At 51.8% G+C, this 17,612-nt stretch overlaps 2 protein-coding genes across 5 annotated transcripts; one reads left to right on the forward strand and one right to left on the reverse strand.

Annotated features, from left to right (window-relative positions):
* Positions 1 to 85: 85 nt before the first annotated feature.
* znf668 (zinc finger protein 668) lies at positions 86 to 4,809 on the reverse strand. Its single transcript, XM_056576671.1, has 2 exons — positions 3,848 to 4,809; positions 86 to 3,284 (listed from the first exon to the last, which is right to left on the reverse strand). The coding sequence occupies exon 2, from the start codon at positions 3,248 to 3,250 to the stop codon at positions 1,274 to 1,276; it is 1,977 nt and encodes a 658-aa protein (XP_056432646.1). The 5' UTR covers positions 3,251 to 3,284; positions 3,848 to 4,809; the 3' UTR covers positions 86 to 1,273.
* znf646 (zinc finger protein 646) lies at positions 3,068 to 14,765 on the forward strand. Of its 4 annotated transcripts, XM_056576668.1 has the most exons (5): positions 3,068 to 3,788; positions 3,928 to 4,118; positions 5,175 to 7,798; positions 10,065 to 11,150; positions 11,414 to 14,765. In XM_056576668.1, the coding sequence occupies exons 3-5, from the start codon at positions 5,307 to 5,309 to the stop codon at positions 12,267 to 12,269; spliced, it is 4,434 nt and encodes a 1,477-aa protein (XP_056432643.1). In that variant the 5' UTR covers positions 3,068 to 3,788; positions 3,928 to 4,118; positions 5,175 to 5,306; the 3' UTR covers positions 12,270 to 14,765. The 4 variants fall into 4 exon arrangements, with proteins under 4 accessions (XP_056432643.1, XP_056432641.1, XP_056432644.1 ...); XM_056576666.1 differs by having other exon boundaries at positions 3,068 to 4,118; XM_056576669.1 differs by lacking the exons at positions 3,068 to 3,788; positions 3,928 to 4,118 and adding an exon at positions 4,131 to 5,060.
* Positions 14,766 to 17,612: the final 2,847 nt, after the last annotated feature.

Here is a 17,612-nt window from a genome sequence, read left to right on the forward strand (position 1 = left end):
CGGGGGCGGGGGGGGGGGGGGGGGGCGTGTGTTTACAGGATGGGATGGGGATGCGTTGCCTTGGTGACCATTGTCCTGGCAGGGATATGTTGTAAATCTTTCCGAGAGGAAGTTAACAAAACATATAAAGCAAATTCTTGACAAGTAAGTGTGGCTTATTTATCAGGAGGACCGTGTTTACATTGGCCATGCGTAAACACTAACTTCCTGTATACATTCATTCAGAGCTGGGACGCTGAGCACACGGTCCAGCCGTGGCGGGCTTCGGTTCGTGTAGAGGTCCTAAAAATATATTTTATAGCAAGATACCTTCTTTATTCCTTATTTGGATAACTGCATATCGAATTCCTCATCTTTACTTATTTGGATTACTCCAACCCTTTCTCCTAATTTCAGTTTGTAAACAACACAGTCTATTTTATAAATTAATCTTGTGACAAATGTATCAGAAATATTCCAACTGTGACCTTTACTGCCAAACTGCCGGTTGAATTAAACAGGAATGTGCTTATGTTTGAATGAGTGTTTAGTAATCTGTTCAAGTTTGCAATTACACACCCAAACCATGTGCCAATTAACACAAACTAGTTGGATAACTATTGTCCCCATAATCACCATTATATAATTAATCCCAAATGGAGCCCCCTCCTAATGTACTTTTAGTATTCTGATCCCAATCCTGGCAAACATTACCTCAATAAAAGTTAAAGAACGAGTAAAAGTGTCTTTACTTTGAAATGGACAAGTACAGAGGAATGAAACACCCATTTGATCTTGCGCTGTAACATGTATTATTACAGTAGTATAGCATGATTAGGACATAAGACTGTATAACAATACCAAGTTACAAAGCTCTTGTCTTGCATTAAAAAGCATTAAGACAAGTCATGAATTACATCTTTCAAATCGCATGACAATACACGGTATAAAAAACCGAACAATGTTGTGATTAACAGAGTGTGACGACTTAGATAAATAGTCCATAACTTTTGATTTAAAAAGCATCTTTTTGGGTCATGCATGACCTTAAACCTGCACTATGAATGCTCTTTCCATTAGTGGCTGGAGCTGGAGCCAGAGGTATGGCGAGGGGACCAACGGTGACCAGTGAACCATGAACAGAGAATGGTGGATGGTGGAATGGCCTGTTCAATTCTTGAGAAACATTGAAGTTCAGATATTTTTTAAATGCATTAATAAGCTCCATGCCAAAAGTTTCATAGTGCTGGTTTAATATCTAAAGAATGTAAAGCGGAATAGTAACAAAATATGTTTAGTGATCCTCCTCCTTTATCAGGCACTCTGGCAGGGCCTGGAACGCGGCCCCCGGCACCGCTAACGATAGGCCACTGGTTACGGCACTGGTCCCAGCACTGGGCTCCCCTGTGTTGGGGCTTGGCGGGCCCTCCATGGGGGGGGATGGCGGGGGGAGGGGGTCTGTGTGCTGAATGGGATGGTTCTCCCTGGATTGGGTTGCCATGTTGGGATCGGGGTGTGTTTTCAAGTGCTTGCGAAGGTAGGCGGCAAACAAGAAGGTTTTGCCACATTGGTGGCAGCTGTGCGGCCTGCTGTTGGAGTGGATCTTCTGGTGTTTGCGCAGCCCGGCCTTGTTGAGGAAGCCCTTCCCACAGCTGCTGCAGACGTGGGCCCTGGCCTTGAGGTGCTGCTTCTCGTGCTCCTGCAGGTCGGCCAGCTGGGTAAACTCCGCCTGGCAGGTCTCACAGGCGTGCGAGCCCCCCGTCTTGGCGGAGGGGGGGGTGTGGGAGCCCTCGTGGGCCTGCGCCTCCTCCCAGCTGCCGAAGGCGGCGTCGCAGCGGGTACAGGTGAACCGGGGCGGGGCGGTGGGGGGGCCGGGGGGCGGGGGGGAGCGGGCCCCCGTCTCTGGCGGCGGTCGCTCGGCGAGGTGAGTCCTCTCGTGCTTACGCAGGCTGGACGACACGACAAACGACTTGAAGCATTTGGCGCACTTAAAGGGGCGCTCGCCCGAGTGCACGCGCCGGTGCTTGTTGAGGCTGGAGCGCTCGGCGAACGACTTGTCGCACTCAGTGCAGGAGAAGGGCCGCAGCCCTGTGTGCACCAGCAGGTGGCGCCGCAGGTCCCAGGACGCCACGAAGGCCTTGTCGCAGCTCTGGCACTTGTAGGGCCGCTCGCCAGAGTGCACACGCTCGTGCACGGCCAGGTCGGCCGGCTGGCGGAACCGCTTGGAGCACTTGTCACACGGGTAGGGCTTGAAGCCCAGGTGGGCCCTCTGGTGGCGGCGGAAGCTGGACGGGTCGGAGAACATCTTGCCGCACTGCGGGCAGAGGAAGGGCTTCTCCCCCGAATGAGTGCGCAGGTGGGACTGGTAGGAAGACAGCTGGGTGAAGCCCTTCCCACACTGCTCGCACTGGTAGGGCTTGCTCTGGGAGTGGATGCGCTGGTGGCAGGCCAGCGAGGACGAGCGGGAGAAGGCCTTCCCGCAGTCCGAGCACAGGTAGGGCTTCTCCCCGGTGTGTGAGCGCTCGTGGTTCTTCAGGTCCTTCAGCTCCGTGTACGACTTGCCGCACTCCTCGCACACGTACGGCCGATGGCCTTGGTGGTTGCGCCGGTGCTTCCTGAACACGGAGGGGTCGGCGAAGCTCTTGCCGCATTCGGCGCAGAAATACGGCTTCTCGCCGGTGTGGGAGCGCAGGTGGACCTTGAGCTTGGACAGCATGGGGTAGCTCTTGGAGCACTGCGGGCAGGGGAAGGGCCTCTCGCCGCTGTGCTGTGTCATGTGGATCCTCAGGCAGATGGCCTGCATGAAGGCCTTGCCGCACTCGGTGCAGATGAAGGGCTTCTCCCCGCTGTGGGAGCGGGAGTGGTTCCTCAGCTCCGTGGGCGTCTTGTAGGCCTTGTGGCAGTCGGGGCACTGGTAGGGCCGCTGCGCTGCGTGCGAGCGCTGGTGCTTGGCGAGCTGGGCCTTGCTGGGGAACGTCTTAGCGCACTGGGCGCAGGCGTGCCCGGGGGGCGGCGGCGGCGCCTTGCCGTGGGCGGAGAGTTTGTGGCTGCGCAGGGCGGAGGGACTCCTCAACGCCTCCTGGCACACCGTGCATTTGAACGAGGGTTTGGGCTTTGGGGGACGGCCCCTTCCCCGCTTCTTAGTGAGCGGCTCCTTCGGGAGCGGCTCCTTGCTGAGCGGCTCGTTACTATGGTGACCCTCCTCACTCTCTGTGGAAGGAGGGGTGTATTGCTCTGGAACTGGTTGGCTTCCAGGCTGTGGTGATGCCATGGTCGTTTATTGTAGATGTTTTGAAACTCTGTCGCTGTTGGGAAGTCAGCAAACAATTCAATAAGTGATCAAATCATGTAAAGTAAAATCATAACATTGGACATACTGTAGGTGTGAATGGATTTTCACTTGTTCACACTCCCCTCTTCATCCTTAAGGACATAGTTTCAGATCTTTTCCCAAGCAGGGAGAGCAGCGACGGTCATCCCGATGTTCACTACATACCTACTGTAATACACAAAATATGTACGCTACTGTCACAAAATGGCTGGCATTAGGACCTCAGGGACAATGAGCTAGTGAAGTTGACAATGCAACGGCGTGGTGGCTTAATGGCCAATTGTTAATAAACAACGCATGTAAGTCAATGCCGATCCTGCATTATAATCACATAACACCCCTGAGCGTCCGATCGGAGCACGGTGATGTTGTAGACGAGCGGACAGACTTGCTGAGTGCTCCGCTGTTGTTTTGTAGCCCTCAAAATGGCCGGCTCTAGGACCGGAGCGCTCTGCCCGTCCTGCTCATCGCGACCAGGGTTAGACATGGCGCATGTTTAACACACTAAATCCTATCCACATTAAAGACAGATCTTACCCGTGTTTTTAAATTGGTTGCCGATAAATCCTTGATGCTCTAAAATCCCAGTGAATGAGAATGTTACTATACTGCGTTAGGTGTCGCTTGGAAAGAGAGCGCCGGCGTTAGGACCATGGGGACGCCGCCTGCCGGGCGTTCAACTCGCAGCCTCTGATGGCACCGCGGCAGGCTGAGGCACTGGGGACCAGAGAAGTGGGCTGCACTCAAGTAAGCAGTCCCAACGGATTAAAGAAAAGCAATAACATTGAAGTGGATTCCTCAGAAGAAGGTATGTGGCTTTCTCCTTGCACCCTCATTTCAAGTCATTTAAATGACCTGTAAATGCCGGTAAACTACTATTTAAGTTATTTAACGAGCTGCTGACGCGCTTTTTACTCTTGTAAATGGACGGACGGTAGTCTGTGTCAGTGGCCGGGGTCAGTAGCTGGTGCCTGTGAGGTGTTTTTTAATTAATGTTTATATATTTGATTGTGCTCCTCGGGTCTATTTGATCAGCGCTACGCCGGGGAAGGATTTCAGTGCTGCACATTTCCTGTTCCCTAGCAACAAGACCGATGTGGAAATGGGGATGGAAAGGAAAAAAGACAATTGAAAGGGATTTTCCATTCCCTCCATCCAGAAGTAGCAGTAAATAAGTGTCCGGGGCGCTGAGGACCGTGTCGGGCGGCGGGGTGCGGTCAAGTCTCCGGTAACCGGCCGCCGAGGCTCCGCCGCTTTGTGGAAAACCTTTTGGTGCAATGTTTGTTTAGCTAAGCATGAAGAGGCTAGTGGATAGAAGCTAACGCTCGCCTGCTCGGTGTTTGGTAACTCACCCAAACATAGAAACAGACTGCGACGCGGACCCCCGACCCCCGGTACCCGCACCGGGCGGCGGGGGGTCGGGATGCGATCCAAGGCGATAGAAAGAGAAGGGACCCGTCCTCAGCGGGCCGCGCGGGGCGGCGCTCTGTTGACACTGCTAACAGTTAGCAGAGTTAGCTCCACAGCTATGGAACACAGCAGCATTAGATCGATGTGTTATCCCTTATTGCCACTACTTTATTAACGAATCGTGTTCATTATATAGATAAATGTTGGAGGCCATATTGATTATAACCATAGTTATCTGCGGTGTGTTTTTCTCAGTTGTTAAATAAGGAAAGGCTAAATGTACAAGTTATGATGGCCGACTTCACACCGAGACTCGTTCTGCAATGTCTCCTATAATGTGGTGGGATTGAAAATGTTCTGCAACTATTATGATTTAGCAAGTTTACGTCTCATCCGGACTCGTTCACGACCGTCTAATTAAGATTGTCTTTTCGTCTCCCCCCTCTCTCCACAGCTTTAAGGGCGTGCTTGGTTCATATTCAACAGCTCTCCTCATGGACGTTGCCTGCCTCTTATCCGGATGATCAGTTAGACAACTTATTTACCAATCTGCATGCGATTTGCCTTCCTCTAACGATATCCTGCGATGGCTGTGCAAGAGCCGGGCAGGACAAAAGGATTCCCTTGCAAACAGTGCAGCCTAGTATGTCCTAACATGCCCAGTCTCCTGGAGCACATGGAGACCCATCTGCAGGACGACGAGGACCGCAAGTACAAGTGTGACGAGTGTGGGCGGGGTTATCGCCACGCAGGTAGCCTGGCCAACCACAAGAAGACGCACGAGACAGGCTCTTTTCAATGTCAGATATGTGGCAAGGAGAACTCTAACACGTTGGCTCTGAAGAGCCATCTCCGAAGTCACACGTCCCAGAAGAAGTACGCCTGCATGGACTGTGGCAAGGCGTTCCGCCTAGCGAGCCAGCTGGCCACCCATGAGAGGGTGCACCTCTCCAAGCACGTGAAGGAACAGGCCTTCCGGACGGTGGAGGACGACTGCGAGGAGTCGGACCCCCACGAGGAGGAGGAGCTGTTTGAGCCGTCGGTGGAGAACAGCCCGGAGGAGGACGAGAGCGGCCCCCCGGGCCACGCCTCCGACGACCCGGGAGACCGCCCCTTCAGGTGCGACCTCTGTGACAAGTCTTACATCCACTACAGAAGCCTCACCAACCACAAGAGGACCCACCAGACGGGCATGTTCGAGTGCCCCGTCTGCTTCAAGCTGTTCAACAACATGGCGGCTCTCTACGGCCACCAGAGGACCCACCGGGGCCGCGGCGGGGACGAGCCGTCCGCCAGCGACGGGCCGTACGCCAGCCCGCCGCCCAGCCACTTCTCCCCGCACACCCAGGACTCCTCGCTCAACTTCTGCCACTTATGTCAGGTGTTGTTCTCCACCGACGAGGAGTTCCAGGAACACATCCAGATGCACAACTCCTCTTCGGGCTCGTACGGCGCCCACGGCGACTCGCACGACCCCCACACCGTCTCCTACGAGAACAGCATCCACTCGCCCGACTCCAACTTCTACGCGTCGCCCGTCAACAACATCCCGTCAGTGTCGTCCTCCGCCGAGCATCACGGAGATTACGACCACTCCGAGCAGATCTTAAGCAACGGCCAAATGTTCTCCGACTGCTCCGGCGGCCCGACGCCCGCCCCCATGGGCCCCCAGGGCCCGCCGCTCCCGGAGGACAACGAGGAGGCGGACGAGGGCCCCGACTCCGGCGAGCGCCGATTCAAGTGCGAGGTCTGCGGCAAGCGCTACCGCCACTCAGGGAGTCTGATCAACCACAGGAGGTCCCACCAGGTGGGCATCTACCAGTGCTCCATCTGCAGGAAGAGCTACCCCCACCTGGCAGCCCTCAAGAGCCACCTGCGGCTCCACAAGGCCCAGCCGTCCTCCTTCAGCCTCAGCAGCGAGGGCGACTGGCTGTCCTCGGAGCCCCTGACCCTGGAGGCCCACGCCGGCTTCCCCCCCCAGGAAGGGGAGGGCAGCGACTCGGACGGCGTCCTGGCTCCTGAGCAGGAGGCCGCCGGAGCTCACGGCCCCTCGTACCAGGAGGCGTTCAGCCAGGGCTTCCCCCAGGGCAGGACGGTGCATCTGCCTCAGGACCAGCACCTGATGCAGAGGCACCAGTGCGCCGACTGCGGAGAGACCTTCGCAGACATCGCAGGGATCAAGTCCCACGCCTGCCCCCTGCACCAGGGCCACGAGGCCGGCTACAGCGGGGGCTTCGGGGCGAGGAACGGCGAGCGCGCCGCCGGACACCCGGAGGACCCGGTGGACTTCCCGGGCGTGAACGGGAACCACCGGGACCAGAGCTACTTCAGCGAGGAGGCCTTCCACCAACACGCCGGCGGAGAGGACGCCGACGAAGAAGACGAGGAGGACGGGGACCTGTACCAGTGCTCGGTCTGTGGAAACCGCTACACCAGCATGAGGGCCCTGCGGAGCCACCTCCGGGGCCACACGCAGGCCCACGCCACGCCCGGCAGCTCGGGGCCCTCCTCCATGTCCTCCCACGAGGAGCTGAAGGACGAGGGCGACATGATGATGATGATGATCTGCAGCACGTGCGGAGAGAGCTTCGCCAAGAGGCAGGACCTGCTGGCCCACCAGCTCTCACACAACCCCCCCCAGGCGGAGGTCGGGCCCCCGCACCCGCTCTACGCCGACGGGGCGGACCCCGCGGCGGAGCCCCAGAGCTCCATCTGCGGCTGCTGCGGCCTGTTCTGCTCCAGCTACCAGCACCTGAAGAACCACGGCTGTGGGGCGGGGGGGAAGGAGGAGCCCTCCGACGGGGAGGACGGGGCCCCGGGGGGCCGCCCCCCCGCGCCCAGCGGGGAGCAGCCGGCCCCCCGCCCGGGCCAGGGGCCGGCGGACGGGGGGCCGGCAGACGGGGGGGCCCGTCAGTACAAGTGTGAGCAGTGCGGGCGCTCGTACCGCCACGCCGGCTCCCTGCTCAACCACAAGAAGTCCCACAAGACGGGCGTGTTCCGCTGCCTGGTCTGCCAGAAGCGCTTCTACAACCTGCTGGCGCTCAAGAACCACCAGCGCTCCCACTTCGACGTGAAAAGGTGAGCATCGCTCCGTTAACCTGTTAAGCCCTAGGCCTATTTCACAGGCCTCCTGCCCGAAATGACATGCCCATAATGAATAGAGTAGGCCTCCACAACTACAAGGGCTATATGAATAAAGTTGGTTTCAAAAAGAAGGTAAGACCTGTGAGGTAGCTGCAGAAGTGTCAGAATCAATATAGATGTTACTGTGTCAGAGTAAATTCAGCTAGAACATAGTAAGAAATGTCAATTTTCAATTTTCGCCTAGAGAAAACATATTATTTAGAGTGAATACCACCTTGAAACTATAGGATAGTAGCCCAGAACCTTTAGGGAAACATATAACAACATCTGATGAGTACCCTGTTCCAGGATAAATGCTAATAAAGTGAATAAAGTGATTTTAGAGAGGTTTTAGTACAGGTAGGTCCAGACGGACTAAATGGTGCCATTTGGGCACTTTTGGGCACCATCGGTGCCATTTGACCTTTCTAAGGTACCAGACTGTAAAACTAATTTTATTTCACTGACATATCACTATAGGTATTCATTCCATCCAAATTCAACAGTTTTGACTTGTTTTGAAAATTCACACAGACCTCTTTACATTTTCCCAGTCAAAGAAAACCATACAATCGAAATGAAGTTTGACTCCAACTGGAGCAGATATATATGAGGACAACATATAATAAAACCAAACTGTAAAAACACAGCTAAAAACTACAATCACTAGGGATATATATATATATATATATATATATATATATATATATATATATATATATATATATAAAAATAAAAACAGAGGTGGGGGGGGCTGGAGCAGGAGCAGTCGATGAAGGTGTCTCATAATCAGCATCATCATCACTGTGGAACTCAAGAAGAAGAAAGAAAAGAATGTAACTTCAAACAGACAAGTAACAATATGTTGGGGTAAACAAGACCTGTACTGGGGAAGTCAACTAACAATCCAGTTTGCACCAGTTTGAGTGTGTGCATTTACTAAATTCATTGCAGGATACTAAATCAAATCCAAGTTTATTTATCACTTGCACAGCAATGCTTGGTTTGCTAAGTCCTCTCAACAATGCAAAAGGGAATAAAGAGAAGAAAGGATAGAGATAGTATCAAATAAACTATGTACAAAATATTGATAATGATAATTGATGCAAATAATATCATAAATATAAATATAAGAGTACCGGTAGTGAGTGTGTGGAATGAGTAGAGTGAGTAGGGTGATCGATAGATAATATCTAATAAGGTAAATAGATCATCAATTTGACACCAAATCAATAAGTAATCGATAACAGAGAACATACCTTTCAGGTGGTGGAATTTGAACTTCTGAATCATCCGTGTCCAGTTCTGGCAACAGCAAGTCACTGTCGTCAGACGACTCGAGAGGGACTACAGTAGCCCCACTGTCGCTAGTTATGATAGCGAATGCCTCCGCAAAAGTATAGGTCTTTCTCCTGCCTGCCATTATTTATTTTAAAATAATAACAAATAGAAGAAAAAGGCAAGAAAATACAAAATAACTAGCTAACTAGAAATGCAAACGTTGTAATAGGTGTAGTAGGAGCATATGTCTCTATCTAGCCGGAGTGTCTGAAGAGTGTTCTAAAGTTCTCGGTGCTTCTTGCGCGAATTATGCTGACCTTCCAGTCAAACCCGGGAAGATATCTTGGGTATCCATTGGTCAATTTGGATGATTGACCCCTCTATCGAACCGTCAGAGCCAATAGAGTCGAGGGACAGTCAAATCAATGGACCCAAATCCATGTAAAAAAACACATTTCGCCAATCAAAAGTATCACATTGTATAACGTTTTTTATTTGTTTATTTGTTTGCTCTTCTTTGGCTGCTAGTTCAGTGAGTTTTCGTCGTAGAGTGATGACCGTTATATCATTGGAATGACATATAGTTTGTGTGGCTGGCATGACGGAGCGAAATCGGCGGCGGCCAGTATGAGCGCATGCACGTTTTGCGTGTTTTGCTATGGGCTCATTTAGTTGCTTGGCGTTAGAATTGTGTTTTGTTTAGGTAAAAATGGTTATCATGGGCTTTTAGCCGAGCTTCTTCCCGTTACGTGGGTATGCACCATGGAAATGTTGGAGCATGGTGGTGATGTTTACAGCTGTTTACAGCACACGTTGGCGCAGCTGCCCCCGCCCCCGGGGGCGCTCGGGTTGAAGAGGTTAACGGTCGTGTGTGGGTTAGGGCCCCTGGGGGTCTTTATCTGTGGGCCGGCCCCTCTAACGTGTCCTCATGTCTCCTCAGGCATGCCTGTCATGAGTGCGGAAAGGCGTTCAAGATCCAGAAGCAGCTGCTGAACCACCTGAGGAGACACAAGGAGAACCAGGCCAAGATCCAGGAGCTCAACACCCAGATCCAGGCCCTCATGCAGCGCAACGGGCCGCAGGAGGCCGGGCCGCAGCGCCGCCTCGCCCAGCGGGGGCCCAACGCCGCGCGCCGCCGCCGCCCGGCGGCCCGCAGGCCAGGCAGCGGCGTCAAGGCCGAGGGCGTGACCGGGGCCGCTGCGTCGGAGGGCGCGGGCGACCTGCGGCCGTTCTCCTGCGACCAGTGCGGCCGGACGTACCGCCACGCCGGCAGCCTGGTCAACCACAAGAACTCCCACAAGACGGGCGAGTACTGCTGCTCGGTCTGCAGCAACACCTACCCCAACCAGCTGGCCATGAGGAACCACCTGCGCACACACTTCGCCTACAAGAAGCACTCGTGTCCCAGCTGTGGGAGGGGCTTCAGGGGGAGGAAGATGCTGCTGAGCCACGTGTGCGGCCGCCGCAGGAAGGAAGGGCTCAAAGGCCGCAGGCCGCTCAAAACCCCCACCTCCAAGTGCAAGGACTGCAAGCAGAGCTTCCCCTCCGCCCAGCAGCTGGCCGCACACGCCTGCGACCAGCCCGACGACGACGGGGAGGGGCCCGGTGGGGCCGCCCCCCTCAAGCAGGAGCGGCCGTTCACCTGCAGCGTCTGCAACCGCAGCTACAGGCACGCCGGCAGCCTGCTGAACCACAAGAACACGCACAAGACGGGGCACTTCAGCTGCAGCGTGTGCTCCAAGCCCTTCACCAACCCCATGGCGCTGCGCAACCACACGCGCATCCACACGCAGACCAAGAAGTACGCCTGCCTGACCTGCGGCAAGGCCTTCCGCCTGGCCAGCATCCTGCACAACCACCACAAGACCCACAGCCGCGCGGCCGCCGTCTTCAGCTGCCCCCAGTGCGGCAAGGGCTTCCAGGGCCGCTCGGGCCTCAAGCGCCACCGCTGCCAACGCTCCCAGGAGAGCACGCCGCGCGCCAGCGGCCAGGACGACGCCGCCGCCGCCGCCGACAAGTGCTTCATGTGAGTCTCTGGGCGCGGAGCGGTGCTCCCGGGGGGGGGGTTCTACCGAATGGTGATTTAATTGAGTGCTTTGAAGAATGTGTTGCGTGGAGTGAGTGAGGTGAGTGGAGGTGTCCTGGTTGATTGACGGCCTGTCGCCCTAGTTGATTGACGGCCTGTGGTCCTGGTTGATTGACGGCCTGTCGCCCTAGTTGATTGACGGCCTGTGGTCCTGGTTGATTGACGGCCTGTCGCCCTGGTTGATTGATGCCTGTCGTCCCCAGGTGTGACCTGTGCGGCCGCTCCTACCGCCACGCGGGCTCCCTCCTGAACCACAAGAAGAGCCACTCGGAGGCGCTGCACCACTGCACCATGTGTCTGCAGACCTTCCCCGACCCCCTCACCCTCCAGATCCACTCCCAGATGAAGCGCCACTGCTGCCCCGAGTGCGGCAAGACCTTCTGCCTCATCTCGCACCTCCAGAGCCACATGGACGTCCACGCCAAGGACCGCACCCCCGTCTGCAGCCCGGCCCAGCAGAGCTTCTCCAGCCCGGGGGGCTACGGCGGCCCCCCGCCCCAGGGCCCCTACCTCCAGCAGGGGCTCCAGGGCGCCCCCAACGCCGGCCGCTACTGGAACCCGGGCATGGACGAGAGCCTGGACGGGCTCCCCAAGCTCATCCCGCCGCTGGCCCACCTGGGGCCGGAGGGGGCGGAGCCGGAGGAGGGCGGCGGGGAGAAGAGCCACGTGTGCGACCACTGCGGCCGCACATACCGCCACGCGGGCTCCCTGCTCAACCACAAGAACAGCCACAAGACGGGTGCCTTCTTCTGCGCCGTGTGCCAGAAGGAGTTCACCAACCTGATGGCGCTGAAGAACCACCGCCGCATCCACACGGAGCCCAAGCGCTACCAGTGCCTGGAGTGCGGCAAGGCGTTCCGCGTGTCCACACAGCTCATCTGCCACCGCCGCATCCACACCAAAGAGAAGCCCTTCGCCTGCCTGCTCTGCGACAAGAGCTTCTCCAGCAAGTCCAACCTGCGGCACCACCAGAAGATGCACCAGAACGCCCAGGCCTACGAGGCCTTCAGCATGGACGCCAACAGCTTCATGGACCTGGACATGGCCTCCTTCCTCTGAGCCGCCACGCTGAAGGCTGATGTTCATCTTCCTATCGACAATTGTAAAGACTGAACCCGTTCTTCAGGGGTGCGCCTTGGGGCCCAGCAAAAATTCCATTTTTAAGACTCTTCTTGATTCTATAGAAACGATCAAGTCTTACCTCTCCCTGATTGGTCCACACAGAGGGCCCCTCCCCCCAGCCCCCCAGAGGGTGGCGGTCGGTGGACCACCTGACACTCTTCATTAACACGGTACCTCTGACCTCCTGATCAGAACCTCCTCCCAGTGCCTCTTTGGGAGTCGTTCCTCTAGATCTAGAGGACATAGCTCAGATAGATCATGTATATTCCTGCTCCAGGGGTCTGAGGTCTCCTCTTAGCTCCCCGGCTCCTCTCAGTGACATCATATACAAAATGGATGTATTTAATAATTTATTCCTGTTCTACTGATTTCATTTCTTTCATTGTATGTTTGTTCGATAGAACCTTTTTATGAATGTTTTAAGAGAACAGAAGCAGTCTTTTCTAGGTGAGACTCCGTAGCCTTTGAGCTGCCGTCCGTCAGGAGGTGGACTCAGTCCCGTTAAGACAGAAGGCAGACCCCCATGAGCAACACTCAGGAAGCCTTCTGAAGGGACGCGCCTGATGGGAACATGTAGATAATGACGTAAGAGGAATGGGATGGGAACCATTTCCCTGGGCTCCATCTCGTCTGTCCGTCTCGTCTGTCCGTCTGTCTCCCTCCCCGGTTGCATGCTCTTCACTTCGCCCTCGCCAAATGGTTTTGAGTTGATGATCGTTTTATCAGACGTTCCAGTGCCTCCGATGTCGGGCAGTTGTAGCAAATCACCATCGGGTTCAAGTGTCAAATGATCTCTGAGGCTTTTGGTTTTGTTGAATTCCTCTATTGTACTCCTCGCCAGTTGTCATCCTCTCAGATGCAAACGCTTGGCCTCACAGGCTTTCTTCCGTCACTCAAAATGTTTTGTACCCTTTAGTTCTGCTGGTTGATGCATTTCCTATTATGCTTGGGAATTATTTTGAAGAGGAAGAGCCAGTATTCTCCTGCTTGGTTTCACTCCTCGCCTGACAAGGGCGCGTTATTGTGGAGTTTGGTTTGAAAACGCCAAATGAGCCGAGTGCCTGTCCATCCAGTGTTTCTTTGACACGTTTTGTCTTGTGAATGAGAAGGCAGATCACACTTTACTTTCAAATGGAGAACAAAACCATTTGCTTTACTTTATGCCTTACTCTTTCCGTTTATTATGAATATATACATATGTTGGTCACTGCTCAGATGTATAAAGATACCTCATTGAAACCCTGCCTACCTAGTAACTTATCCTGCGGCCACATGGACCCTCCTGCTAGAATATCCACTGTAATCACGACCCCAGATCGTCTTCAGAGTCCGCCTCGTAGATCACCCATCATGCTCCCATCTGGGCGCCTGCTGCCATTTATTGGATTACATTTTTTGCTCTGAGATTTTTGGGTTCTTCAAAGTTTCAAATTTGCACAGGAAGTGATCTGTAGCCTGTAGAGGACTGCGTCAGGGTGTGTGAATAAGGTGCCAATGCATTTCCCCTGAGGAAGACATGAGCGGCTGGCCACCGGTCCTATTAAAGCAATACTATGACGGCTCTATTCAGTACATAAGCACATATGTTGAATGTCTTTCCACTGTATTGAGTACAATGACCAAACCCCCGTGTACACTTGATAAAGACGACTGGTCTGCTAGATGGTGTTCCTCATGCATGGTGAGACCCCTGCAGGGCCCTACGCCCACTCAGAGGGGGTCGGCCCAGGGGAAGGCCCTCGGACACTAGCTCCAGCTGTAGCAATGCGCTGTGGAGCTCGTTTAAAACGCATGTTGTCAGACCACCGCGGCGCCCCAGTAGTTTAGCATCGCGGTGTCGTGTTCAGGGTCCATTGGATGCTGTATGTGGGTGTAAATATGGAGGGAAGGGCCGTTCATCTTACCCAGGAAGAGTTTCCTTTGCACAGGGAAACTAGTTTAGATATGGTGTAATTAAAAGAAAAAGCATATACCACACATTCTGATTTGTCCAATTTTCAGTGTTCAGAAACCGAGTCTGCTCAATATTTAATTCATATTTATATAACTATTTTGTCACTTTGAAGCGTAGATTTTTACTTCATTAGTAGGATTATGAACTTAGTTTAGAATATAAACAGGTTATGGAACAATAGCTGTAAAAATTTAATTGAAAATAAACAATCCAAACAACATGCTTGGTTCTGTGTCTGATCCGTCGGCATCATCAACCTCTAACCTCTAACCTCCTCCAATGAAGTACTACATAACATTGTGTTGGGAATAGGTATTTTGGCGCCCCCTCTGGCTGCAGGCGCACACCTGCTCGTTGAGTAGGTGCCGTGCACAGATGGAATGAAACCCCCACTGAAGCCCGTAGGTTCCAATATCATCCCACTGCAGACGCAAATGGGCGTTCTCGTGTGGTGGGGGTTCCCGTTTACGCAGACTGGAACGCCTCCTTCTTTTTTCCTTTTTTTTTTTTCTTATTTTTTCCTTCTTTTGGTGTGAACGCAGGGTTACCCTGCGTTCACACCAAAAGATGCATTTGCTGCCCGAACGCGTTGACGCCTGAGTTTTGCGGCGCGTCAAATCAAGTTTTGCGGCGCGTCAAAGGTTTGCGGCGCGTCAAAAGTTGAAATATTTCAACACGAGCAGCATTTGACGCGCCACAAAATACGTGAACGCGCCCTTCGCCCGTGCCCGACAGCGGGCACGGGCATGCCGCGCCGCAAATCAGATTTTGACGCGCCGCAAATCAAGTTTTGCTGCCCGTTTTCTCGGCAGCAAATGCTGCGGCAGCAAAGCAGCAACGCGTCTCTACATTCACTTTGAATGGGATCACGACGCGCGTCAACTTTTTGCATCTTTTGGTGTGAACGTAGGGTTATTCGTCGTCGCCTTTCTCGCTGAACTGTATTAAAACCTGTCAAAGTGTACTACTCCGAAACCATGTAAATAGTGTTGTAAATAAACTTCCAAAGCTTTTCAAATCTTATTTGGAAAATAACTTCACATGGTGTGTCTTTTTACAATTTATTACCAGCATTCGTAGTGTTGATCAGCAGTGAAATAGTCCGCTATAAGACGTTGACGTCGCTTAGCAACCGAAGACGCTGGGGTTGACAAGTTACCGGACTACTACCCATGCAAGTGAACGGAGCGTTCCACGGCATTGAGAAGACCCGTGTAATAAAGGCCTATATAATGTCTGTTTATGGCATAGATTTCTCCTCAAATTAGGCCAATAAAGCAATGATAACAAAAACAAAAAAAACACAAACGCTCGATCAAAGGCCCAGCCCAACAATCAAAACCCTCATTGTTTACCATGAATTGGCTAAACAAATGACTACTGTAGCATATTTAAACACAATTCTAATTGTGCAGAGAATTATTGCCATTGGTCATTCTCAGTGGCGGCTGGCGATCCAACATGTTGGTGGGGCACAGTAATAGACAGGGGGTCTGAGGTTCTCCCCCTCCCCCCCCCATAATTTTTTGGGAATTTAATAGATTTGATTTCCTGTATTCTGGTACATTTTGGGGATGGCCACTACCTATTTACCTGCTTTTCATTCAGATTCATAGCCTATCCTGACTTGCAGGGCCTGGACAAGCTTACACTGCATACAGACCTACTTCATGGCCATTCCAACAGCCATTGCTATTTGACCCATTGTTGTTAATCTGATATTGAGACAAATCATGATCACTGTCCTATAGCGTCCATTTTTTGTGAGTCTTAATGACTACTTCAAATGCAGTTAGAAATATGGGACAGTTGCTTCATTTTGTTTATATGCTACAGGCCGAAAGACTAAATTAATATGTAACTTACTTGCTCCTTTTAAGTATAACATTGCTTGGGGAGTCCAATTCCTCCACTGAAATGGGTGGAAAGTACTTGCAACTCTCTGCAAGTTAGCGATCTATGACACTGTTGTTTTTTATTGTTCGTCATGAGAAAAAAAATAGGGGGTAACACTGTTGTTTTTTATTGGTCGTCATGAAAAAACAAAAGGGGTAACACTGTCGTTTTTCTTTGGTCATGAAAAAAAACAAGGGGTAACACTGTCGTTTTAATCAAATGAAACACAAAGGGTAACACTGTCGTTTTAATGAAATTAAACATAAGGGGTAACACTTGTTTTTTATTGGTCGTCATGAAAAAACAAAAGGGGTAACACTGTCGTTTTTTATCAGTCATGAAAAAAACATAAGGGGTAACACTCGTTTTTATCAAATGAAACTTGAGGGGTGACACTGTCATTTTTCTTTGGTTGTCATGAAAAAAACCATAAGGGGTAACACTGTTGTTTTTTATTGGTTGTCATGAAAAAAACATAAGGGGTAACACTGTCGTTTTTTTATCAGTCGTCATGAAAAAAACATAAGGGAAATAATAGAAACACACACATACATTTTAATGTCATGTATATCCTCCTTATTGATTATTGTGTATTGTCATCGCCTCAGTGGTGCAGTGGAGTGCACTCTGCATAACCCACTGGAAACCGCTGCTCAATTTCTGTGGAAAACACAATATCTTTTATTTGAAACGTAATGCTATCATGTCTATTGCATATATATTGTCATATATAATCACAGACATATTTAATTTATAAATCCAAGTGGGATGTGGAGAGAGCTGTGAGCTAACCCTCTGGAGACCGGGGTTCAAGTCCGCTTGATGTCCTCGGTAGGAAGTCTCTTATTTCTATTTCATGCGAATTATAAAGTCAAGTATAACCATTGTGATGACTTCATTCGGTGTCTTGATGGTGCATTGATAAGTTCGGAGGTTAACACTCTAAACAGCTCAGGTTTGGTTCCCCGCAATAACGTCGACAGGGGAAAGACTGTGGTTTTTATATTGGTCAACATGGAAAAAACATGAGGGGTAACTGTCGTTTTTTTATCGGCCGTCATGAAATGAACATAAGGGGTAACACTGTCAATATTTATCAAATAAAACATTGGGGGTAACACTTGTTTTTCTTTGGTCGTCATGAAGAAAAACAAAAGGGGTAACACTGTCGTTTATATCAAATGAAACATGAGGGGTAACACTGTCGATATTTATCAAATAAAACAAAGGGGGTAACACTGTTGTTTTTCATCAGTCAACATGGGAAAAAAACATAAGGGGTATCACTGTCGTTTTTATCAAAAGATAGGTAAAGGGTAACACTGTCGTTCTTTATCTGTCGTCATGAAAAACCCATAAGGGGTAACACTGTTGAAATGTATCGAATAAAACATAGGGGGTAACACTGTCGTTTTTATCAAATGAAACAT

The sequence above is a fragment of the Gadus chalcogrammus genome, chromosome 18 (genome assembly GCF_026213295.1).
Source record: "Gadus chalcogrammus isolate NIFS_2021 chromosome 18, NIFS_Gcha_1.0, whole genome shotgun sequence".
NCBI classification, from domain to species: Eukaryota; Metazoa; Chordata; class Actinopteri; order Gadiformes; family Gadidae; genus Gadus; species Gadus chalcogrammus.